Source organism: Hypanus sabinus, chromosome 5 (genome assembly GCF_030144855.1).
Source record: "Hypanus sabinus isolate sHypSab1 chromosome 5, sHypSab1.hap1, whole genome shotgun sequence".
In the NCBI taxonomy this organism is placed as follows: Eukaryota; Metazoa; Chordata; class Chondrichthyes; order Myliobatiformes; family Dasyatidae; genus Hypanus; species Hypanus sabinus.
Window position 1 is genome coordinate 25,226,840 of NC_082710.1, and position 27,198 is coordinate 25,254,037.

At 40.5% G+C, this 27,198-nt stretch overlaps 2 protein-coding genes across 2 annotated transcripts in view; one reads left to right on the plus strand and one right to left on the minus strand.

Moving 5' to 3' along the window:
• Positions 1-15,782, minus strand: part of cdo1 (cysteine dioxygenase, type I) — a 71,595-nt gene extending 55,813 nt beyond the window's left edge. Inside the window, exon 1 of the mRNA XM_059969598.1 lies at positions 15,722-15,782. Within this exon, the coding sequence (XP_059825581.1) occupies positions 15,722-15,753 (32 nt within the window). The 5' untranslated portion in view covers positions 15,754-15,782. The remainder of the gene's footprint in view (positions 1-15,721) is intronic.
• Positions 15,783-15,830: 48 nt separating this feature from the next.
• Positions 15,831-27,198, plus strand: part of LOC132394007 (AP-3 complex subunit sigma-1) — a 93,117-nt gene continuing 81,749 nt past the window's right edge. Inside the window, exon 1 of the mRNA XM_059969602.1 lies at positions 15,831-15,964. Within this exon, the coding sequence (XP_059825585.1) occupies positions 15,896-15,964 (69 nt within the window). The 5' untranslated portion in view covers positions 15,831-15,895. The remainder of the gene's footprint in view (positions 15,965-27,198) is intronic.

Consider the following 27,198-nt stretch of genomic DNA (forward strand, 5'->3'; position numbering starts at 1 on the left):
GAGTAAAGAAATTCCCCCTCGTGTTACCCTTAAACTTTTGCCCCCTAACTCTCAACTCATGTCATCTTGTTTGAATCTCCCCTACTCTCAAAGGAAAAAGCCTATCCATGTCAACTCTATCCATCCCCCTCATAATTTTAAATACCTCTATCAAGTCCCCCCTCAACCTTCTATGCTCCAAAGAATAAAGACCTAACTTTTTCAATCATTCCCTGTAACTTAGGTGCTGAAACCCAGGTAACATTCTAGTAAATCTTCTCTGTAGTCTCTATTTTGTTGACATCTTTCCTATAATTTGGTGACCAGAATTGTACACAATACTCCAAATTCGGCTTTACCAATGCCTTGTACAATTTTAACATTACATCCCAACTCCTATACTCAATGCTCTGATTTATAAAGGTCAACATACCAAAAGCTTTCTTTACCACCCTATCCTCATGAGATTCCACCTTCAGGGAACTATGCACCATTATTCCAAGATCACTCTGTTCTATTGCATTCTTCAATGCCCTACCATTTACCATGTATGTCCTATTTGGATCATTCCTACTAAAATGTAGCACCTCACACTTAACAGCATTAAACTCCATCTGCCATTGTTCAGCCCACTCTTCTAACTGGCCTAAATCTCTCTGCAAGCTTTGAAAACCTACTTCATTATCCACAACACCACCTACCTTAGTATTACCTGCATACCTACTAATCAATTTACCACCCCATCATCCAGATCATTAATGTATATGACAAACAACATTGAACCCAGTACAGATCCCTGAGGCACACCACTAATCACTGGCCTCCAACCTGACAAACAGTTATCCACCATTATTCTCTGTCATCTCCCATCCAGCCACTGTTGAATCCATTTTACTGCTTCAATATTAATACCTAATGATTGAACCTTCCTAACTAACCTTCCATGCGGAACCTTGTCAAAGGCCTTACTGAAGTCCATATAGACTACATCCACTACTTTACCCGTGTCAACTTTCCTAGTAACCTCTTCAAAATATTCAATAAGATTTGTCAAGCATGACCTTACACACACAAATCCATGCTGACTGTTCCTAATCAGACCCTGTCTATCCAGATAATTATATGTACCATCTCTAAGAATACTTTCCATTAATTTACCCACGACTGACGTCAAACCGACAGGCCTATAATTGCTAAGTTTACTCTTAGAACACTTTTTAAACAATGGAACCACATGAGCAATATGCCAATCCTCCGGCACCATCCCCCGTTTCTAATGACATTTGAAATATTTTTGTCAGAGCTCCAGCTATTTCTACACTAACTTCCCTCAAGTTCCTAGGGAGTATCCTGCCAGGATCCGAAGATTTATCCACCTTTATATTCCTTAAAAGCACTCATCCTCTTTAATTGTCATAGTTTCCATAACTTCCCTACTTGTTTCCCTTACTTTACACAATTCAATGTCCTTCTCTTTCTTGAATACTGAAGAAAATAAATTGTTCAAAATCTCCCCCATATCTTTCGGCTCCATACATAGCTGTCCACTCTGATTCTCTAAGGGACCAATTTTATCCATCACTATCCTTTTGCTATTAATTTAACTGTAGAAACCCTTCGGATTTATTTTCACCTTACTTGCCAAAGCAACCTCGTATCTTCTTTTAGCTTTTCTAATTTCTTTCTTAAGATTCTTCTTACATTCTTTATATTCCTCGAGCACTTCATTTACTCTATGCTGCCTATATTTATTGTAGATCTCTCTCTTTTTCCTAACCAAGTTTCCAATATCCCTTGAAAACCATGGCTCTCTCAAACTTTTAACCTTTCCTTTCATCCTAACAGGAACATAAAGATTCTGTACCCTCAAAATTTCACCTTTAAATGACCTTCAGTTCTCTATTACATCCTTCCCATGAAACAAATTGTCCCAATCCACTCCTTCTAAATCCTTTCACATCTCCTCAAAGTTAGCCTTTCTCCAATCAAAAATCTCAACCCTGGGTCCAGTCCTATCCTTCTCCATAATTATATTGAAATTAATGGCATTGTGATCACTGGACATGAAGTGCTCCTCATACCTCTGTCACCTGACCTATTTCATTCCCTAACAAAAGATCCAACACTGCCCCTTCTCTAGTCGGTACCTCTATGTATTGCTGCAAAAAACTATCCTGCACACATCTTACAAACTCCAAACCATCCATTCCTTTTACAGCATGGGCTTCCCAGTCTATGTGTGGAAAATTAAAATCTCCCACAATCACAACCCTGTGCTTACTATAAATACTTGCTATCTCCTTGCAAATTTGCTCCTCCAATTCTTGCTCCCTATTAGGTGGTCTATAATACACCCCTATAAGTGTTACTACACCTTTCCCATTCCTCAATTCCACCTTAATAGCCTCCCTAAATGAGTCCTCTAATCTATCCTGCCAGAGCACTGCTGTTATATTTTCTCTGACAAGCAACGCAACACCTCCCCTCTTGTCCCTCTGATTCTATCACACCTGAAGCAGGAATATTTAGTTGCCAATCACACCCCTCCTGCAACGATGTTGCACTAATAGCTACAACATTATATTTCCAGGTATCAATCCATGCTCTAAGCTCATCCACCTTTCTTACAATGCTCCTAGCATTAAAATAAATGCATTTAAGAAATTCTCCGCCTCTTCCTCTCTGTTTATTTCTAACAGTACAAAGAACTTTACTGTCTTCTTTTTCTTCCTTTTCCCATACATCTATTCCTACACTCTGGTTCCCCTCCCCCTCCCCTCGTATCTAGTTTAAATCCACTGGAGCCTCTCTAGCAAACGTACCTGCAAGAATATTTGTCCCCCTCCAGTTCAGATGTAAACCATCCCGCTGGAATAGGTCCCACCTTCCCTGGAAAACTGCCCAATTATCTATAAATCTGAAGCCCTCAGTCCTGCACCATGTCTTCAGCCATCTTCATTATCTTACTATTTCTAAACCCACCTGCACGTGGCACTGGTAGCAATCCTGAGATTGCTTATCCTGGAGGTCCTGTCCTTTAACTTGGCACCTAGCTCCCTAAATTCACCTTTCAGGACCTCCTCACTCTTCCTACCCATGTCATTGGTCCCTACATGGACCACGACATCTGGCCGCTCACTCTCCCTCTTGAGAATACTGGGAACTCGATCCGAGATATCGCGGACCCTGGCACCAGGGAGGCAACAGACCATCTGGGATTCTCGATCTCTTCCACAGAACCTCCTATCTGTTCCCCTAACTATCGAATCCCCTATCACTACTGCTCCCCTCTTTTCCCTCCTTCCCTTCTGAGCTGAGGGTCCAGTCTTGGTGCCAGAGACGCAACCACTGCAATTTGTCCCTGGTAGGTCGTCCCTACCAACAGTATCCAAAACGGTATACTTATTGTTGATGGGAACGGCTACTGGGGTGCTCTGCTCTTCCTGTATATTCCCCTTCCCTCTCCTGACAGTCACCCAGCTACCTGTCTCCTGACTCCTAGGGGTGACTATCTCCCTGAAACTCCTGTCTATTTCTGCCTCTGCTTCCCGAATGATCCGAAGTTCATCCAGCTCCATCTCCAGTTCCCTAACACGGTTTGTCAGGAGCTGCAGCTGGATGCACCTTCCGCAAGTGTAGTCATCAGGGACACCTGTGCTTGCCCTGATTTCCCACATACTGCAAACGGAGCACTCAACTGCCCTAACTGCTGCCCCCATTACCTACTCCTAAGCTAATTAGATTAATTAAAAGAGCTTACCCGACCTTATCTCACCTGGAGTGAAACTCGTACTCAGCCTCTGCTCGCCTTTTAAATTCCCCCAATGATCTCAGAGGCCGACTTTCACGCGCTTGTGCAGTCGTGCCCTGTTCAACTGTGCCTCTGCCTGTTCTCGCCAAAGCCTGATTGAGCCAAAGCCATCGCACTCTGCATCAGTCTACTCCGACAATGGCCACTACGACGATGCCGCTGTATATGGCGGTCTTTCTTTGAAACCTTTGGCGCGTTACGTCACGCACCTGCGCAGTCTAGCCTCTTGCCCCAAACAGTTTAAAAAAACAGCTTCTCTCCGAGCTTCTTTTGCCTCTTCCCTCTCCGCCTCTTGCTTCAATTTAAATGACCGTTGAAAACTTCCACTCCTTCTTAAACCTTGGCGCGCTACATCACGCGCCGGCACAGTCTAGCCTCTTGCACCGAACAGTTAAAAAAACAAACACGAGGAAATCTGCAGATGCTGGAAATTCAAACAACACACACAAAATGCTAGTGGAACACAGCAGGCCAGGCAGCACCTATAAGGAGAAGCACTGTCGATGTTTCGGGCCGTGACCTTTCGTCAGGACTAACTGAAAAGAAAGATAGAAAGATAGTAGGAGATTTGAAAGTAGTGGGGGGAGAGGGGAAATGCGAAATGATAGGAGAAGACCAGATGGGGTGGGATGAAGCTAAGAGCTGGAAAGGTGATTGGCAAAAGTGATACCAAGCTGGAGAAGGGAAAGGATCATGGGACGGGAGGCCTTGGGAGAAAGAAAGGAGGGGAGGGGAAGCACCAGAGGGAGATGGAGAATAGGCAAACAACTAAATATGTCAGGGATGGGTTAAGAAGGGGAAGAGGGGCATTAACAGAAGTTAGAGAAGTCAATGTTCATGCCATCAGGTTGGAGGTTACCCAGCCAGTATATAAGGTGTTGTTCCTCCAACCTGAGTTTGGATTCATTTTGGCAGTAGAGGAGGCCATGGATAGACATATCAGAATGGGAATGGGACATGGAATGTTAAAAAAACACACAGCTTCTTCTGTGGGACATATCTACCCTGTGCCTTGTGAACTCTTTTCAGAATTCTCAGCCACCTCTGTTCTGCTGTCATCCCTGCCATTATCCCCCTCCAATCTACCTGGGCAAGCTCCTCACTCATGCCTCTGCAATTCCCTTTATTCCATTGCGATACAGATACATGTGACTTAGGTTTCTCCCCCTCAAATTGCAGTATGAAATTTCTCTGTGCTAGTTTCTTCCCTCCACACTAGATAACTACTTGCTGCACAATGCATGGTAGCTCTTTATTGACTTGTAGTGCCTCACAATGCAGTTAGGACTCTGCTGGCAGGTCATAAACAATGCATCCCGAGTATCAGAAAACTATAGAAATAACAATGATTCAAGTTAATTGGGCACAACACACAAAAACTACAGTGTTGGTAGTGATAGCAGGAAAAACATTACCGGCTTTTCTATGACTGAGGGATTGAAATTCCCTGTTACTCCTTGTCCTATTCCGGTATAGTTTGACAACAGAAACATCATGCCATCACAAGATGACTGAAATTTATTACTGAGACAAGAATCATCGGATGAAAATGTATGGAAGTTACCCTTCTGAGTGATTTAAGATGTTATATTCAGCCTGAACCACGTTCATCCTATTTTATCTAAAAATATTGTAATAGATGATCTATTTAAAAGTGATTTCCTCTTGTCTAGTGATAGAGTACAACAACATCAGCACTATTTTCTCTTCTTCAACAAATATTGTTTGACTTTCCTACAAGATTTAATTGGGGCCATATCACGTAGCTTCAGATAGTCCACCATTATCTTCCATCCTCTTTTAATAAGTAACTTCTAAGCCCTTTGAACTAGTTCAGTTCAAGCATTATGAACCTCAGCTTTGAAGTCAGCCTCAGAAACAAACTCCCACATGTACAAATCCAAAATATTAATCACATTCAGAGATCAGATTCACAGTAATTTTCTTTGTTGTTACTTTAGATTCCCACACTTGTGGTTGATTTATTTTTGTTTTTATTCCAATATCTCACCCATTATTAAAGTGTTATTTTTCAGTATGTTTTGATTTGTGTTTGTTATAACTTCAATAATAATAGAAATGGAAATGGACAAGTATTGTGTATCTGTATGCAGCAATATTTTGCTTATCCACTCTTTACACACCCTGTTGATTAACTGCTAGTAAGCCAGATCACATCAACTCAGTGAACTGCACACCTCAATGTCATGCTCTTCTCTCCCTTAGTTTAAACATCCCTTAACAAATGGCATGCAAGCCATAGTCAATCATCAACAGAGAACATAACTGTTTTGGATGAAAGTAGATTGTTCAAGCACAGAATAAGTTTAGGGAATTAATCTACTGACTTTTAGAACTCGTAGCTTTTAAAAAAAGCAGTCTGGTGCTTTCCAATGGTGAATGTTCAAGAAAAAAAAATACTGTTGTGGCACATAGAAAAAGTTTTGCTACAATTTCACTAATAGGAGCTTAAATCTGGAAGAACACTTTGCAGTAATGTTAGAACTCAAGATAGAAAGAGGTGATCCACGAACATGTCTATTTTCCACTTGCAATGTGTAGCTCAAAGGGGTCTCATCCTTGTCAACCTCTCCAGAAATGCCCTTTTGACATCTGAAATCCCAGCCCCTCACCCTCTTCCTCTCCCTCAGAAAGAACACCCAAACAGACATACAGAAGGGATAAATGCTATGAAAATTAGCTTTTTGTTTGCTGCAGTGCAGTACATTTTAAGACAAGATCAATCATAAGTTAATATTAATTTAAAGTTAATATTAATTTAAATTTATATAAATTATGCATAACTTACACATGTGCAAAATAAACATATTGACACAAAAAATTGTTGTAACATTCATATAGATCATCTGAAAATCATATTGTGATTTTGGAACCTCACGATGTACTCATTTTTTTCATAGTGTTTTTTGACATCAAAGGAGATCATTCAGGTGACTAGTTCCATGCCAGCTGTTAGTGCATGGCCTTGTAGTTGTACAGTGCAGAATTGGAAGTTTCAGTCTAAGCTGACCTTTTTACTCATTTACACTGATCCCATTGATCGGTTAAGGACTGTATCCTCTGTTCTTTGCCTGTTTAATTTCTGTCTAAGTGCCTCTTAGATGTAGTAACAGCACTGATTCCACCTGGCAGCGCAATCCAAATATCAAAGTTCAAAGTAAATTTATTATGAAAGTATGTTCTATATACTGTATGTCACCATATGCTTCCTTGAGATTCAGGCATTCGCAGTGGAACAAAATTACAATAGAATCAATGAAAAACTAACACAAATAAAGACTGACAATTAATGGTCAAAATAAATAAATATATACTGTAAATAATACCAAGAACATGAGTTGCAGAGTCCTTGAAAATGAGTTCATAGGTTGTGGAGTCAGTTCAGAGTTGAGGTGAGTGAAGTTAACCTCACTGCTTCAGGAGCCTGATGGCTGAAGGGTAACCTAGTGGTATGGTCCTCTACCTTTTTCATGATGGCAGCAGGAGAAGAGAGTAGGGCTACTCTATTTAAGAAACAGAACAGAGCAGAGACCACCAGGATCACTCATCATAAAAACATTCTGTCTTATTTTTTATACTCTAACAACATGATAAAGATATTGACTATCTCCCCTGTCTATGTCCCTTTCATATACTTCTATCAAGTCAGCTCTTGGCTTCCTTTGGTTCATTGGAAACAAGCCCAACCTATACAATCTCACTCAGAACAAACAGGCTAGTCTAATATCACAGATGGATGACAGATAGAAACATATAAAATAAGTTTCATTAGGGTATAGATTTAATATCAATTCCAGAAATCTGTTTTTTACTCCACTGGGAATGGAGGACACACTTCACCTGACTTGTCAGGCATCTTCCTGCTTTGCATCTCACAACACCCATGTTCTTTTGTCTATGTTCTAAGTCTCTAACATCTCCTATTCACTCATTGTTTACAGCTTATCCCCCATTTATCCTATCAGAGACATCTCCCTTCCCCCCAGTTTCCCTGCAGAGACTGTGAGCCCACTGGAGGCTAGAGATTTAGATGCAGCCTGTCTTGGGGTTGGAGGACTGTCTGTGTGTGCAAGTGGGTGGGTGGGTGGATGGATGGGAGGATAGAAAGGCTCTTGTTTTTCTTTTTTTTTGCTGTTGTTCAGTTGTTATTGCTTATGTTCTGATTGTGGTCACTTAAGAATTTTTATTGAGATCCAGCACAGAATAGCCATGACCTATGAGCCATGTCACCCAGCAATTCCCCAATTTATTACTAGCCAAATCACAGGACAATGTAAAATGACCAATTATCCTACTAACGGTTACATTTTTGGATGTGGGAGGAAACCCATGCAGTCACGAGGAGAATGTACAAACTCCTTACAGGCAGGAATGTGAACTGAACCCAGGTTGCCTGTACTGTAAAATGTTGTGCTAACCACTACATTACCATGCTATCTATGCTATGGTGGCACTGGAATGTGTGTGGACATATGCAGGCTGCCTCCAGCACATCCTTAGGTTGTGTTGCTTGTTAACACAAATAACACATTTCATTGCAAGTTTCAATGTTTGTGTGATAAGTAGATGAATCAGAATCTGAAACTCGGCTTTTTTTGCCTCCTTCCCAGATCTGACCAAAGATCTTCAACTTGAAAAGTTAACTCTGTTTTACTTCCATAGTTTGACATGATGAGTACTTCCTGCAAATCTTGTGTTTTAATTCTATATTCCCAGCATCAGCATCACATGTTCATAGCTTTGCAGCAGGCACCAAGTTTTTGCCTTGTCTTTGAAAACAATTTCATGCAGAATTGGATGATAACCACTACAGCACTTCACTGTCCATCTACAATTGAACCCTGAGCAAACTTTCAATACTTAATAAGCATCGGCACAATTAGCTTCTTTCAATACTATTATTTATTGTAGATCTATGAATGTGATAAGAGACTGCAGATCAATAGATAGATACCTTATTGGTCGCAAAGGAAATTACAGTGTCATAGTAGCATTACAAATGCGCTGACATACTAAGATTAGAAGAGAAGAAAGAATAAAAAAAAAGGTTACCTCAAGCAGTCTTACGGGGGGGGGGGGGGGGGGTCATCACTTCCCTGGCTTTAGGTTGACTCATTATAGAGCCTAGTAGTGGAAGGCAAGAATAACTTTATATAGCTCTCTTTGAAGCAGTACAGTTGTCTTAGCCTATGACTAAAAGTGTTCCTTTGTTCGGTCAAGGTGGCATACTGAGGGTGAGAAACATTGTCCAGAATTGCCAGGATTTTCTCTGTAGGGTCATTTGTTCTACCATGGCCTCCAGTGTGTCCAGTTTGCCTGCTATAACAGAGCCAGCTTTTCTAATTGGTTTATTGAGCCTGATGGTATTACCCGTGTTGATGCTATTGCCCCAGCACACCACCGCATAGAAAATTGAACTGGTGACAACAGACTGGTTGAACTGGTACTTGTAGGGCCTAGCCACACCAATGTCCTCACCATCAATAGTAACAGGGAGCAGTGCAGGTTTAATCTTCCTAAAGACCATCACCGTTCCCCTTATCTTCCCCTTATTCAGCTACAGATATTCAGTCCTCCACCAGGATGTTGTATTCATCCTCCCGTCCTCCCTTTATACACCCAACTATGACTGAGTCATCACAGAATTTCTGCAGATGATATGACTCAGTGTTGTATCTAAAGTCTGAGATATACAGGGTAAACAGGAAGGGAGCCAATACAGTCCCCTCTGGGACCCCAGTGCTGCTTAAAGCCATGTCTGACACACAGCTCTGAAGCTGCACAAACTGTGGTCTGCCAATTATGTAGTCCATTTTCCAGGCTACAATGGAAGTGCCAGCCTGCATTGAATGGAGCTTCCCCTCGCCACCCTACAGCAGAGGGGCTGAATGGTATTGAAGGCACTTGAGAAATGGGTCTGGGTCTATACTTGCTGGAATTTAGAAAGATGAGGAGGAAATCTCATTGAAACCTTTCGAATGTTGAAAGGTCTGGATAGAGTAGATGCAAAAAGGACGTGGGGCAGTCTAGGTCAAGAGAGCACAAGACAGAAGGCCGTTCATTTAAAACAGAGATGCAGAGAAATTTCTTCAGTCAGAGGGTGGTGAATTTGTGGAATTTGTTACCAGAGGCAGCTGTGAAGGCCAGGACATCGGGTGTATTTAAGGCAGAGATTGATAGGTTCTTGATTCGACATGGCATCAAAGGTTATGGGGAGAGGGCTGGCATGTGTGGCTGAGGAGTGGCAGAGCAGACTCGATGGGACAAATGGCCAAATTGTCTCCTATGTCATAGAGTCTTAGGGTCTAACGGAAATCAAAAATCATGATCCTCTGCTCTGTGCTGCCCAGTGCTACCAATCAGGTACTTAATGAATACTTTGCTTCAGTATTCACTACGGAAAAGGATCTTGGCGATTGTAGGGATGACTTACAGTGGATTGAACATATAGACATTAAGAAAGAGGTTGTGCTGGAGCAATTGGAAAGCATCAAGTTGGATAAGTCTCCAGGACTGGATGAGATGTACCCCCAGAGCCCTCGAATAGGCTCTGTTCAGCAGGTAGATGATAGCAGCGTCAACTCCAATGGGCTCCTTGGGGGCAAACTGCAGGGGATCAAGGGCTGATCAGACCAGGGATTGCAGGTGAGCCAGGACCAGCCTTTCTAGGGTCCTGATGATGTGTTAGGACCACTGGATGGTAGCCATTCAAGACTACTGGTTGGCCTATCTTGGGTACTGGGACCATACAAGATGTTTTCCACATACTCGGGGCCCTTTCCAGGCTGAGACTTAGATTAAAAATGCACTGAGAAATCCACTCAGCTGCTCAGCACACTCCTTCAGGACTTTTGGATTCACAAGAATGCTCAACCAGAGGTTCAAGTGTCTAGCCATCAGGAAATCACTGAAGTATCTCACAGACCCTTGAAGTATCATGAATTGTTACAAATACCAGTTAATTGAAAGAGGAAAAGGAAAAACATCGCACAAGGACAGCCTGAGAGAAATACAGGAGGCCCAGGAAAGCATAACTTTGTAATAATTATTTTACAATATAAAGAACATACCTGACATCTACTGGCAGAAACCTTCAAGACAGTCTCTTTAGAAAACAATTACACACATATTGCCATCTCTCATTTAAAAACTGCACTTGCTGGAAATATTTGACAAGTCAGGCAGAGTTTTAAAAGACAAAATCAGGGTGAATATTTCAGCCTGATGACCTTTTGTTGTATATGAAGGACATTGATAAAGATATAATCATCCATGTTATCAAGCAGCATTGGGTCACTGATGCATGGCAGCAGTTGTGAACACAATCAGAAGCAGAATCAGGTTTACTATCACTGTCTTATGTCATGTGGAATTTGTTGTTTTGCCACAGCAGTACAGTGCAAAGTCATAACATGACTAAAAATTACAAAATAAATAAATAGTGCAAAACAAAAGTAATAACGAGGTAGAGTTGAAGGCTCATGGACTGTTCAGTAATCTGATGATAGAGGGGAAGATGATGTTCCTGAATCAATGAGTATGGGTCTTCAGGTTCTTGTATCTCCTTTGTGATGGTCATAATGAGAAGAGGGTGTGTCCTGGATGGTGAGGTTTTTTAAATATGATACCACCTTCTTGAGGCTGTCTACAAGAAGGGTCAGAGCCGTCTCTATTTCCTGAGGAGACTGAGGTCCTTTAACATCTGCCGGATGATGCTGAGGATGTTCTACGAGGCTGTGGTGGCCAGTGCTATCATGTTTGCTGTTGTGTGCTGGGGCAGCAGGCTGAGGGTAGCAGACACCAACAGAATCAACAAACTTATTTGTAAGGCCAGTGATGTTGTGGGGGTGGAACTGGACCCTCTGACGGTGGTGTCTGAAAAGAGGATGCTGTCCAAGTTGCATGCCATCTTGGACAATGACTCCCATCCACTCCATAATGTACTGGTTAGGCACAGGAGTACATTCAGCCAGAGACTCATTCCACCGAGATGTAACACTGAGCGTCATAGGAAGTCATTCCTACCTGTCGCCATCAAACTTTACAACTCCTCCCTCGGAGTGTCAGACACCCTGTGCCAATAGGCTGGTCCTGGACTTATTTCCACTTGACATGATTAACTTATTATTTAATTATTTATGGTTTTATATTGCTATATTTCTTCACTATTCTTGGTTGGTACTCTGTAATGAAACCCAATTTCCCTCGGGATCAATAAAGTATGTCTGTCTGTTTGAGGCACAGCTTCTTCAAGAGGTCTTCGATGGTGGGGTGGGTTGTGCCATGATGGAATTAGTTGAGTCTGCAGTTCTAGGAATCCTGTGCATTGGAACCTCCATGCCAGGCTATGATACACCCAGTCAGATTGCTCTCCGTCGTGCATCTGTAGAAGTCCGCACAATTCTTTGGTGACACACCAGATCTCAAATCCCGAATGAAATCTAGCCACTGGCTAAATCTTCTCCAACACCTAATGAAAAGTAAAGCTGCTAGAGTGCCTTCTTCATGATTGCATCAATGTATTAGGTGCCTTGAAGATGTTGACAGCCAGTAATTTAAAATTGTTTACCTTTTCCAAAAAAAAGACAATACAACAGTATGTAGGCCAGTTGGAGATATGTACAGAGATCCGGCAGATGGAGGCTAATCTGAAAGTGACAACAGAAGAGAACAGGGTGATAAAGAAGGTGTACGGCATGCTTGTCTTCATCAGTTGAGGAAATGAATATAAAAATTAACGTCATGTTACAGATCTCTTAAACTTTGTTGAGGCCATATTTAGAGCATTGCTTGGTCACTGCATTACAGAGAGCATGTAGAGTTTTGGAGAGGTTACAGAAGAAGTTCACTGGGATATTGACGAGATTAGAAAGCATTAGCTATAAAGAGAGTTAGATTTTGTGCTCTGAGATTGGATTGATTGGGGAAGAGTTATAGATGGAGCTGTCTAGAGTTCCTATGTTGACAGGGAGCAATGAAAATCTAGCACTTTGAGGAAGCATGCATTAGAGTTTCTGCCATGGAAATAATGCTTAAAAATGTGATGCTATTTCATGTGGGATTCATTTCTGGAGTCTGGATATTGGCCATGAAAGGTAACGCTTTTGTTGGTCCACAGCATCATGTCATATCACAAAAAAACATCTTTAGCTGGAACAAGAACACACACAAAATGCCGGTGGAACACAGCAGGCCAGGCAGCATCAATAAGAAGAAGCACTGTCGACGTTTCGGGCCTTATCGATGTTGCTTCTCCCTATAGATGCTGCCTGGCCTGCTATGTTCCACCAGCATTTTGTGTGTGCTGTTGTTTGAATTTCCAGCATCTGCAGATTTCCTTGTGTTTGATCTTTAGCTGGAGTTGTTTTGGTCACAAAGGCTTGAAAAGTGGACAAGACTGGAACAACTCTGGTGACAGTAGCCACAGAAGTTCTTGTAGAGCCATATATTTTGTGTTGTGCATTTAATATGTTTATTACAGTAACTAGTCACATTAGTGGAGAAATGGATGGTAAAAGCAAAGGGAATAAGTTATGCATTCTTGCTTATTATGTGGCAGTTTGTGGCTTGGGAAAGTCGGAGGTCATATCTTTACTGACCACTTAATATTGCTCAACAATGTTTCTAATTGCTAATAAAGGATTGAAATCACAACATTTTTTCTTTGGAATACTCTTTTCATTGGAGATGTTCATGCAGGTATAACAATCTGACCATCATGGCTGTTGAGGTTAATGGCAATTGTTTTTTTGGATTTTGTATTAGATTTTGCCACGACATTTTGTTGGCAAAATTTCAATGGTTACAGCACTCGGATGTGTCCAAGAAACTTGAAAAACCAGCCTGAAACAGATTTTGGCAAGTAATGTCATTTTTTGTTGTTTTATGCTGTGTGTTTGGATTTGAAACACAGTTTTGAAGTGGTCAACTTTACTGTGCCCATCTGGGTTGGACTGGAAAGTTCTACAATAGTGTTTGCCTAAAGTGTTTGACCCCTGCTGAAAAATTGAAATAATTGCTTTCATTGTTGACAAAGTGAATTGAAATTGCTATTGTTTTGTCCCACGTGCACAATTGGAAGACAAAATGAGTTCAGCTAGAAGCAGTGACTTGAAGCTTAGACAGAAATTATATGAACATGCAATATTGAAGGTCAGTTCCCTGGGGGATAGGAAAATATTTACAAAGACAAAGAACAAGCTGCAACTGTATAAAGTTGAAGATAGTATGTCTAATGTACTGGAAATATGTTCTGCAGCCACTAGCAAGATGTCCTGTGCATCTCATATCACATCGGTATGCATGAGAATGGAATTGATTTGGCTGAGTTATACACAAGACAACAGATAATGTGTGAGGGGGATCTAGGGGTCATTGTGCTTGATCTGTTTTGCTCAGGTTTTGTGTGAGGGGGGATTTGGGGTTGATGTACCTGTTCTATTTGTGTTCTTTTTTTTGTGGGGAAGTGGGATTTGGGGGTTGATGATTATGCTGCCTTTCTTTTATTTTCTTTCTTGGTTTCATGGCTACCCAGAGAACTGAAGAATTTCAGAATTGTATACTTTGGTAATAAATAATCTTTTGAACCTTGGTGGAAAAGGCAAAACAGATTCAAAGACAGATGGAGCAGCTTAAGCTGCAGGAAGAAATTGTAACCAAGATGGCCAGAGTTAAAATGCTAAGGGCTTCAAGTGCCATGGGTGATTAATGCGCTCTGGCGAGAGTCCCTATCGTGACATGGAGCAGTGAAAACCCAGCATACTCGATGTCAAGGTGGACACATTTAAGAATCAAAAGTCTATGAGCCATGAGTTTAAACCCCAAGGGTTGGTTCATTCACAGCCTACACTGAGTAAGTACTCTGAACCTACGCCATATCCAATAGCACGAGGTGCTTCTGAGAGCATTGATTTATGGCAGGATGACACTCATGTTTCAGATGATCAAGGTCTGAATGCCACATTGGAGACCATAAGGACATGAAAGGAAATAACAGGCATAGTGATACAACACCTCTGCCTAAAAGAGATATACAAATCTTCGAAAGTGATCCATTGAAGTACCATTCATTTATAAGGGCTTTCAAGAGTAGCATTGAAGGCAAGACTGAAGATTATGATGACCATCTCTATTTTCTCAAACAGTTCACTGAAGGTTGCCCTAAAGAGCTTGTCATAAGTTGTTGTCCAGAGGAAGGACATCTGAGGGCCAAACAGTTACTGCATGCTCATTCACTTAACCTATCTATACTCCACCCAAGGCTCCCTCAATCCGTTTCAGAATCTCAACTTTGCATCATTTGCAAATGTGGACATTATCCTTTGTGCCATAATTCACATTATAGATTATGCACCACCATCAAATCCTGTACTACTCCACTAGTTACAGCCTCCTGACTTGAAAATGAACTGTTGCCTCTGTTGTTAATCCATTAACCAATTCTCAATTCACATCAGTATATTACCAATATAGAGTTAGTAACACAAATGAAGTCTGGACCTAAACTTTTATTGAAGGCAAACAACACTCAATAGAAGTATCTCATACCATGGTACATTAAAGATCCATAAAAGGTGTAAATCATTATGAAATCATTTTTGTGAATGCTTCATTTCTCAATGAAGCCAAGTATGAAGTGATTTAATATGCGTTGTATTTTATAAGATTCCGATTTACAATTTAGAAAAAAATCAGTCCACATTTACGTGAGAAGCAAAACAAAATGCAGATTTTGGAAATTCGAAGATAATCGCTGGAAATATTCAGTGACCAGGGAACACTGGATTTCAACATGATAGTCATGTTTCTTTCTGCATGGAGTGCATTGACCAGCTGAAGATTTCCAACGTCATTTTAATTTTATACGCCGACTCGTTGCGATTTCGAAATAGCGCAGTTACTTCCCGCTACCTTTCTTGAGCTGCTGCGGTTGCCATCGCCATTCAAAGCCTTGCCGAAGGAGGAGTTTGTTTGGAATTCAGTTCCGTACTTCCACCCCTCTTCCTCTTCGTTCATGTTGTGGAGAAATTCCGCCTCAGTCGCTGCTGTCAGTCGGTGTCTCAGGACCACAGCCGTTCAGTCATCATGATTAAAGCCATCCTGATATTTAACAACCACGGCAAGCCGCGCCTCTCCAAGTTCTACGAGCGCTATGTGAGTACGAGGGGCGGCTGGCCGGTGAGGCGGCCGTTGGCTGGCAGCCGCCGCGCGCCGCTCGCCGCTCGCCGGGACGCTGACCGGGGGCTCGCGCTCCGGGCGGGGGCACGCGCGCTCCCGACGCACGCCGCCGGCCGTGGCGGCCCAAGCTGCTCCACTTCAAACCAGCAAATTCGTACAGAGAGCTCGCCGTGAATCCCAAAATAAAAACTCTATAGTTATTTTTATGTGATTCTGAGGACTTGGAGTATATGGGAAGGAAGTTAACCGACAGCGGTAAAAACGATTGGTTTGACCACACGTGGGATGCTGTAGTGCTTTGGCTTTGCACCTGATGTCTGTGCATTCCCTGGATTTTGGGTTTTAAAAAAATAAAGCCCCATCTTTGCCCGTGGCAATCCAAAGCCTCCCCCCCCCCACCCCACCCCACCGATTTGTAAAAATAAACTTAATTGATTTGTCAATTAAATAATGCAGAATTCGTAAAGTAACTTATGTGTGAAGCTAATGTGTTTTTTTTCAAAAGCTAAACAACCCCCACCCCCCAAAAAAAGTAATTACTTCTTTATATGGTGCTTGCAGTAGAATATATCTAAATGTTTTGGATAGATGACGAAATGGTTTCCAAAGCACTAGAGATTCTCATGTTGCAACTACTGAATTAGTAATGTATACAGGTGCATGACATTGTAGGTCACCTGCGCACAGAGGCATTTGAAAAGACAGGGCCCATTTAGATAAAAGTCAATTGTATATCATTCACACTTCTGATCAGCAACAGCTCTAAACTTATCTTTACAAGTACTATATTTAGGGAAGGCAGTTTCTCTTTAAATACCAGAGTTAATCTGTGGTTAGTTTTAGTTGCGTAAATAAAGGTGTGATATGCCATATAAGGAACATTAGATGCCTAACTGTTCAGTGGCTTTATTTTGTTATATGGTGTATGTCAAGTTAGATTTTGTGCCTGAATTCCTAATGCCTTTTGAGTGCAGATATCTGAATTAGTTGAATATTTTTTTTCTGCAGCAGTCTTGTTTTGAAACTAATCAGCTTTTCCAACATCTGTAAGAGTGCCTGGTCCACCATTCAGTAAAATCGTGGTTGATCTTTTAAGCATCACTTACACTGACCACCTATCCAAAGTTCAAAGGAAATTTATTATTCAAGTACTATACTTCAAAAAGGTTTTTTTGCTGGCATTCACAGTAGAACAAAGAAATGCATTAGAATCATGAGAAACTACACACAAAGATTGACAAGCAATCAATGTGCATAAGAAGACAAAGTGTGCAAATACAAAAACAAATAATAATAAGTAAATAAAAAATAATCAGACATGAGTTGTAGATTCTTTGAAAGTGAGCCCATAAGCTGTGAAATCAGTTCATTGTTGAGGTGACTGAAATTATCCACGATGATTCAGGAATCTGATGGTTGAAGAGTAATAAGTGTTCCTGAACAAGGTGGTGGGGGACATAAGACTCCTATACCTATTTCCTCAATGACAGCAGTGAGAAGAGAGCATGGCTTGGATGGTGGGGTGGGGGGGGGAGCGTGAGATGTGATGGAGTGGGTTATATCCACTACTTTTTATAGGCTTTTCCTTTCTTTGATATTGGAAATAGCATGCCAGGCTGTGATGCAACCAGTTAGGATACTCTCGACTGTACACCTATAGAAGTTTATCAAAGCTTTAGGTGACATGCTCAAACTTCTAAGAAAGTAGAGGTGCTGCTGTGCCTTCTTTGTAACAGAACTTACATGATGGTCCCAGTTCAGATCCTCTGATATGATAACGCCAAGTTATTTAATATTACTCCTCTCTGCCTCTGATCCCCTAATGTGGCCTGGCTCATTGTTCCTCAGTTTCTTCCTTCTATGGTTAATAATCAGCTCTTTGGTTTTGCTGATGTTGAGAGATTGTTGTTATGGCACCATTCAACCAGATTTTCAATCTCTCTCCTATAGGCCGATTTGTCCACGTTTGATTCGGCCAACAACAGTGTTGTTGTTAGCTTAGATTTCTTTAATATTTGATTAATTGATCTCTATTATAGGATATAGAACAGTACAGCACTACTCTTCAGGCCATAATGATGCTTCATAGCTAACCCCGTCTGCCTGCATGTGGTCCGTATCCCTCTACTCTGTCCTGAAAACTCACTGCATGTTCTAGCACTGCTGCCTAGCTTTGTGTCATTCACTAATCTCATTCCCTTCTTTAAAATAAATTATCAGCAGGTGAGGCTCCAGGACTGCTCTCTGAGACCCTCTATTCGTTACGTCCTCTCAGTCTGAAAGCAACATGACCATCCCTACACTTTTTGTCTGTTAAATATCCTTTATCCATGTCTTTAATATTACCCTTAATTCCGTGTGCTCCAGTTATTTTTAATAACTTGTATGACTTCTTATCAAGGGTTTTCTGAATGATTAAATGCATCATGTGTGCTGGCTCTTCTGTAACAATTCTGGTCATTACAACTTTAAAAAGGACTAACAGTTTTATTGAACATAGAACATCTAAGACAATGCTTCCCAGCCTTTTTTTTCAGCCTACTGACCCCCCCCTCCCGTCCCGTCCCGTCCCGAAAGCACCTTCGTACTTGCCAGCACCCCTCTTATGCACAATATACTTTTCGGTACCCTTATATTGTAAAAACATGTCAACCATGTGCTAACATGAGAAAAAATGATTTTGCTTTAAATTTTTATCTGTCTTTAAACCTAGCTTACACATTACCTGTGCACTGCACAGCAGCTTCCATATCAATGTGATCATTGAGCTTAATGGTTTTTTGCAAAAGTTGAAATATCTGGTTCAATTTGTGACAGCAAATGCCTTAAGTCTCCACGCGTAACAATGTCCAAGTGGTTTCTGTTTTTTGTGAGTATGTGGTTCACTGCTACAAAGCCTCTTTTAGGAGGATGGAAATGCAATGAAGAACAGTGGCTTTTCTCCAAAGACCAGGAAACTTCATATGGCAATGTAGCTACATACAGTACCACAAAAGCTTACAATTTTGAAAAGCGTTTTTGCTTCTTCATCATTCTGAATTTTGATAAATTCTTGCAAGCTTTCATTTTGTTCATCCACCTTGCATTGAAATGGGTTAATTATCGAGTCTGGAATTTCCAGATCACTCAAATACTTAAATTGATTCTGAAAATCCTTCAGTAACTGCAGGTGTATTCAGTGCTCTTGCAGATTACCATCTGTGAAAGACAGTGCCATCCTTTCCATGCAGGGAAACTGTGAGAACATTCTTCTCCCAAGTCCTGCTTGTATATTTCCAATTTTCTGACACTGCACATTTTGCTGTGATTAAATTGAAATTCTCACCTGCAGTTTCATATTTAGGATATTCATTTTGTCGTACAGATTAGGTATGCCACATCTCTATGTAGGAGTTCAATCTTGTTTCCCAAGCTCTTGTTGACTTTGAGCAAAATTCAACCATGGTGTCAGAAGGATCAAAGAAACATTTTAAGCATTTGAATCTTTTGACAGCTGATGCACTTCAGTGTGAAGAAGCAAGTGTTCAAGCTCTTCATCAGTGAAACTGGTGAAATATTCTGCTATTGAATAGATGAGCTTTAATTTTGTTGATAGATATTACAGGAGTCATGCTTGAAAAAAATCACTGGCTGAGGTTTTTGGCTGCGAGACCTTGACAATGAATTACACAATGGATTGCAAATGGACTTGGAATTTCTTTTTTCATAAATGCCTCTAAACCAGCATGGCAGTGTGTCATATATGGTGCTCCATCTGTTGCACAAGAAATCATGTTCCTAATCGGAATACTTTTATCCTCAATGTTCATTTTGAGCTTGTCGTAGATTGATTCTCTGTTGATAATTGCTTTTAACTTTTTACAAAAGCGAGTCTCTTCATAAACTTCCATATTTGATAACCCATATGTATGCTGTTAGTAATGCCTTATTGTCTCACACAGTTGTCTTATCCAGTTGTATCCCAAATTTTGTTTTTTGTAGCTCTGTGCATAGTTGGTACTCATAACTTAACTCATTTTGTCAATACGACAAACTACAGATTTATTTCTCAGAGGAATTGATTTTAAAATACTGGAATCCATTTTGAGAACAGTGGTGAACACTTCTGATAGAACAGGCATTATTAATCTTTCACCAATTATGAGACCACAATCAAGGTCATTTTTAGGTTTCTTGGCAAATGATTCAAGTGTGCAATGCATTTCAAATGCTTCTTTCCTCTTCTGGAACTGAGTAATACCATAAATAACCTTTTCATGGTTTCCTTCACGGAAGAGTTCCTGCAGTCTTGATGGTTTCATGGCTTCATTAGACAGTACAGTATCAGTAATAAGACACATGGGGCATTGCTGATCTGACGGAAATGGAATAAAACCATACTCCAGGTGTGTGACATTGCATTGATGCACTTTCTGTAGTTTCTGTTTCTTATCAGGATTAGAATTCAAGGTTTCACCACTTTCAGACTCATAGAGATCACACCATACGTTTTATCCATCATTAATGGGGCTAAGTTAAAATTAAAGATTAACGCAAACTGGGAACGCCCAGTTTGTTAGCGTTGGCAGGTTCACTGATTAGCTATTTCAGTGTTTGGTTTCGACTAGCTCTGTATCGTTTCATGACCCGTTTTCCATAAATCTGTAGAAAAAGTTGAGAGGGTGTACTTGTTTTGTGCCACGAGTCAAGGGGAACTGTTGGATACCCTGGTTGCTAATTTATGCACCTCTGATAATGTCTGTTTGGTTGGTAAGGTCAGATGAGATTGCCAAGTTTCAGACACATTGTGACGACGATTGCTCAGCACCTGCAGAGCTATGGTTCTTCTTGTGTTCTAGTGCCTCATCCTTTTTTTTTCCAGAAGTGCCTGCTCTATTAATGGTCGGTCAGGTTGTGCCTCAAATTAGGGTGCTGCTTACCACCCCCCAAGAATCTTGAATGACCCCTGATGACTTCTCTTTCCCCAAGTGTCTCCTTAGGACATGTAACTGCCCCCATTTCGGAATTACAATTCTAACAGTACAGCACAGGAACAGGCCCTTTAGCGCAGAATGTCTGATGACCACAATGCCAAATTAAACTAAACCTCTCTCTTTGTATGTTCACATGCCCGACTAAATGCCTCTTAAGCACCACTATCAAGTCTTTTTCTACCACCATAGGAAAAAACTTGTCCCTTACTTTTTTCAACCTATCCCTTCATCTTAAGTTACTTCCCTTTGGTATCTGATATTTATACCCTGGAGAATATAGACGCTGACTGTGCACCTTATCTCTGTTTCTCATAATTGTACATATCAGGTCGATTGACCTTATATATCATATTTATCAGATTCCCCCCTCCACTAGCCTCTGATGCTCCATAGAAAACAGTCTTTTGTCTCTCCAGTTTCTCCCTATAGATAATGATCCAGACAGCACCCATCTGTACTCTTGACAGCCTCCACATCCCTGCTGTAATGTGGTAATCAGAGCAGCACATGATATAGCTGCATCATGATTTGCTGATTCTTATGCTCAGTGCCCCAACTGATAAAGGCAATTGTATCATAAACCACGTTTATTATACAAGTTGCTTGTGTTGCCACTTTTAGAGAGTTACTGAATTGGATCCCAGGATCTCCCTGTACCTCAGTGCTCCTAAGGGTACAGCCATTTATTCTATACTTTCCCTTGTGCAACTTGTCTCCCTAAGTACAACACTTCCCAGATTAAACTCTTATCTGCAGCTGATCTAATATTGTTGTGTATCATTTGATCACAATGCAATTTTTTCGTATTGCAAACAACAGAAATTCCAGCACTGATCCCTGTGGAACATTGCTGGTCGCAGACCTCCAATCAAAATAACACCCCTCTGTCTGATTATGACAAAGCCAACTTTGAGTCCAAGCCAACAATTGACAAATGGATCGCTATTTGGGATCTGCCTATCATGAGGGACCTTGTCAAGTGTTTTACTGAAGTCAATGTTTGTAAAGCATAGGCAGCCAAGCATTTACAAATTTGAGTAGATCCTATCAGTAAGAATCTTCTCCATTTGTTTCCCTATCACACCTATTGCCTTAATCTTGTTTATCAAAGATCTTTCAGAAGGCCCCTTAGGTCGCTCCTCATCCCCTGCTTGAGTTTTTTTCCTGCTTCCTTGTGTTCATAAATGGCTCTGTTTGATTTCAGCTTCTTAAACCCTACATATACTTCATTTTCATTTGACTAAATTTATAACCTCTCTCGTTACCCAAAGTTCCCGAATCTTGTCACCCGCAGTTCTCCTCCTTATTGCAACATGCCAATCCTGATTTCTGATCGAGCCTTCGTGAACTTGACCATTAACAGGTGACCCAATCTCCTCTCCTAACTTCTGCTTAATAATGTTGTAATTTTCCATCCCATAATTTAGTACTTTCTCCAAGGTCTAGGTTTACCCTTAATCATAGCTATCTTAAAACGTAGTCACTATTCACAAATTGATCTCTTGCTGAAACTCTAATCATCTAACCAGCCTCATTTCCCAGTCTAAGCTCTAGTATGGCCTCTCCTCCAGTTGAACTATTAGCAAATTATTGATACACTTAACACTTAAGGGGGCCAATTCTCGGCGGTTATAGTCTCCCACCTTGTTGATTTTAAATCTTTTCATGATTTGCTTACCTATATGTTCCGCTATTGGAATGACTATGGTATAACACATCAGCATGATTGCAGTTTCCTTTCTATAGCTGTCTAGTAGATGAGTCCTCAGTAGTGTTCTCTCTGTGTGCAGCTGCGATATGATTGTCTTTTCATTGGTCCTTGTTGCTTTTGCTTGATGAATAATAACACTATTAAGTCCTTTACTGGCACTTCTAACAGTATATTCCGTAATCCATAGTTCCCTCTTTCTCTTTCTCCCTCTTTCCTATTTAAAATATTGGGATTGCGTTTGTTAATTGTCATTCTGTGTGAACAGATTCTGAATCTATGAATGTTGAATGTATCCACTATTTTCGAAGTGATCTTTTCCAAAGCCTTGGTACACACACATAGTTTCTGGGAATTAGATTGCTTTCATTCCAATTAATTTGTCCATCATTATTTTCTTACCCTAGTTAATTTGTTTGAACTGGTGGTTTTCTAATGCTTCATTCCCCACCCCACCCCCATTTCTGAAGTTTTTCTTGTCTTTCATGAAAACTACTGAAAGTATCTGTTTTAATGCTGTACACACAGTGTGCTGGAGGAGCTCAGCAGGTTAGTCAGCATCTATGGATAGGAATAAACATCTATATTGCTTTACTATTTTCCAGTATAATATTTGTACTCTATAAGGAATGCAAATTAACTTTTTTCTTTTTTTTTACATACCAATAGTGGTTTTTGTGGACTGTTTTTACGTAACTTGCTTGATTACTGCTCAGAATCAGAATTGGGTGTTATTAGTACTGATGTACTGTATACACTGTATCATGAAATTTGTTGTTTTGTGGCAGCAATACAGTGCAAGACATTAAAAATACTATGTTACAATATAAAAAGTAAATACTGCAAAAGATGAGTAGCAACATAGTGTCAATGGGTTCATGGACTGTTCAGAAATCTGATGGCAGAAGGAAGGATTGGTTCCTAAAATGTTGAGCATGGTTCTTCAGGCTCCTGTACCTCCTCCTTAATGGCAAAAATGAGTAGGAGACATATCCCAGATATTGGGGGGGGGGGGTCCTTAGTTATGGATATCACCTTCTTGAAGCACTGCCTTTTGAAGATGTCCTAAACAGTTGGGGGAGGGATGTGCTAGTGATGGAGCTGGCTGAGTCTACAACTTTTTGCTATCTTGTGTATTGGGAGTCTCCACAGCAAGCAGTGATACAAGTAGTCAGAACACTTTTCACAGTACGTCTTAGAAATATGCTGGAATCTTTGGTGACATATCAAATCTCTTTAAATTTCTAATGGAAGTATAGCTGCTAGCGTGCCTTCTTCATGATTGCGTCAATGTGTTGGGATTGAGATAAATCCTCTGGGATGTTGACACTGCTCACCCATTCCGTCGCTGACCCCCCAGTGAGGACTGGGATGACTTTCCCTTTCTGAACTCCTTGGCCTTGGTGATGTTGAGGGCAAGGTAGTAGCTGCGACACCACTCAACCAGCTGATCTATCTTGCTGCTGTCGCCAAATGAGATTCTGCCATCAGCAGTGGTATTATTAGTGAATTTGTAGATGGTGTTTGAGCTGTGCCCTGTTGCACAGTCACGAGTGAGAGAGAGTTGAGCAGTGGGCTAAGCACACATCTTTGAGGTGCATTTGTATTGATCGTCAGCGAGGAGGAGATGTTATTACCAATCTGCACTGACTGGTTTTCTGATGAGGCTGCGGAGGGTGGTACAGGGGTCCATGTTTTGAAACCTGTTGATTAGTAATGAGGGGAATGGTGTTGGATATTGAGCTGTAATTAATAAACAGCAGCCTGGCAAATGTATTACTGTTGTTCAGGTGGTCCAAAGCCAAGTGGAGAACCTGTTGTGATCTTATGCTATTTACCAGTTACTAGGTGGTCCTAAACTGGGTTGACAATTGATCTCCACAAGCAGAGCTATCTTGGAGCAGAAACCATCAGTGTTTACTCATTGCAGCTGGCCGTCTTCTGCTTGCCCATGGCTCCTTAATCCACCATATGTGAATGAGGCAATGTAAGGTTGGAATTCATGTTTGAATTTTTGTTTAATTGAGGTCTGCAGGCAAGTGGACCTGACAAAACCCAATGGAGGCATCGCTATACAGTTATTGCTAACTTGAGTTTTATTTGATAGTGGTAACTTGTGTCACTTCGTTGGTAATCATGAGGACACTGACTGGGAGGTAATTAGCTGAATTGGGTTTCTCATACTTTTTGTATATAGAATATACAATTGTGTAAGAGGATGTAACTTTTTCATGTATATTGTTTCAAATATACTGACACAGCTTGGCTAAAAACCTATTTAGTTCTGGAGTGTAGTCTGTTCCACTGCCAGAACAAAGGTTACATTGCTTTTTGTACCATTCAGCTTTTATACCACATTTTATATTTAATCTGTCACTTATTTCTTGATGTTACATGGAATGGATGTAATTAGGTGGATACTTGCATCTGTAATGATGGGAATTTCAGAAGAAAGGTGAGACTGATTTGATATTTTTGGCAGATATAGTTGAAAAATTTTCACTTGCTTGCTGGCCTTGCCATTATTAGGATAATGATATTTTTGATTTTTGCCTTGAACATAATGTTAGAAAAGAGATGGCAGCAGTACTATGACACAAAAGAAAATGATGGAAAAACTCAGCAGGTCAGGTAGCTGTTTTGGAAGTAGAACCAGTCAATGTTTTGCATCTTCGACCCTTTATCAAAACTCATTTTGATAGACTGTCATCTTGCCAGAGGGCATTGAGGAGCTCTTCAAAAGTTGTTTATTATGCTTTTGCTGGTGAATTGTAACTTTTACACAGCACCTCCTGTTTTTACTTCTGTTCACTATAAAAAGTGTGAAACTGTGGAAGAACTCTTGGAAGAAATTCTGGAAGTTATTTTCAAATTGCAATACACTGATTTGAAGACAGAGCTGCTTTGGATTAATCTAAACTAAGTAAGTTGTGTATCATTACATGTGTCCCTAAAAGAGGCTGTAACTTTATGAAATATCTATGTTTATCTTTGGTTCTCTTAGCAATAAGAATTTTTAATATTAAAAAATATTCATTGGATCAGGTAGTATCTGAAGTAAAAACTGATGAGATTTGAAGATCAGAGACAACAGATGAGTTTAGAATTCTAAACAGAAATAGCAGGGCCATAACTTGTTACCTTAGGGGGGCTGGGAATTGTTGAACTGGCATTCAGTCTCAGAGATTGGAATATGTTATTAAGGAACTAGATGAAGGACTTATTAAAGGTCACATAGTAATCAAGCAGAGTCATTATGATTCTAAAATTGGGAAACGTTCAACAAATTTGGCGATGTGACAAGCAAGGTGGTTGTAAAGAAGCAACTAGTTGTAGCATTTTTGGATTTCCAGAAGATATTCAATAATGTTCAACATTTTGATGGGGCGGGATTAGCTAATGTAAAGAAAAACAAGTTTTGATAAATCATTTTCATGTTACCAAATAGTAACATATGGATTGTTACATGGGCCAGTACCGGAGCCTTAATCATTATCAGTCGGTTTTAAAGACTGGAATGAAAGGATGGAGTTGTTGCGTTACTAAATTTCTTGGCAAAACACAAACAGGTGGGAAAACCAGTTGTGAGAAGATGGCAAGAGTCTTCGAAGGTATATTTAGCTAAGAGAGTGGGTGAATGTTTGGTGAATAAAATTAAGTGAAGTTATCCATTAAGGGAGGCAAAGAAGAGTAGTATTTAAATGGATAGAGACTCTAGAAAGCCCCAACACAAGATTCTCTGTGTCTCTGTAGGTGAAATAAGATTAGACTGAATATACAGTAAATAGGAAGGCAAATGGAATGTGTAGAATTCTTAGTATAGCTTGCCATATAACTTAAAGGATGTTAATAGCACCAAATTTGGATTTTGTGTATGAAATTGCTCTTTTCATTTCCGAGAATATGGTATAAGATGAGTCCTGGGATAAAGAGGTTGTCTTGAAAGCTGGGCTTATTTGTGATGCAATTTGAAAGAATGAAAGATTGAAGCAGATTATAAGGGACTTGGCAAGATAGGTGCTAAATGGAGAATTACTTAGCCCCAGATGGAAATATGAAATTGGGAATTATTGCTACCAGTTTAAAACTGAAGAAATTCATCGAGAGTCTTTGCAGTTCATCACTTTCAGCCATGAATGTGTCCATTCAAAGCTGAGATGGGGGGAATTTTGATCAATAATGGAATCCAGATTTAACAAGAAGAATACAGGGTGTTATATCTAAAGACAAGATAGGATCAGTCATGAACTTACTGAATGGCAGAGCAAGCTCAACGGGCTTTGAGTGCTCCTACTTTGCTTTTGTGCATTAATATATTAAAGTGCTTAAATAACAGATCACATATTGAAGTTCCTCCTGAGGCTCCCATAGGTCAGACACCTGGGATTTTAAACACCAATCAATCAAGGTCCAGTTTATGTTTGCATGTAGAATGGAGGTATGGTGCTAAGTTCATTTGCTCCCCATCTTAAATTTGCCTTTTCAAAAAAATAATGAGCAGCAAGTGCAGTCAATTGAAAGTGTTACAA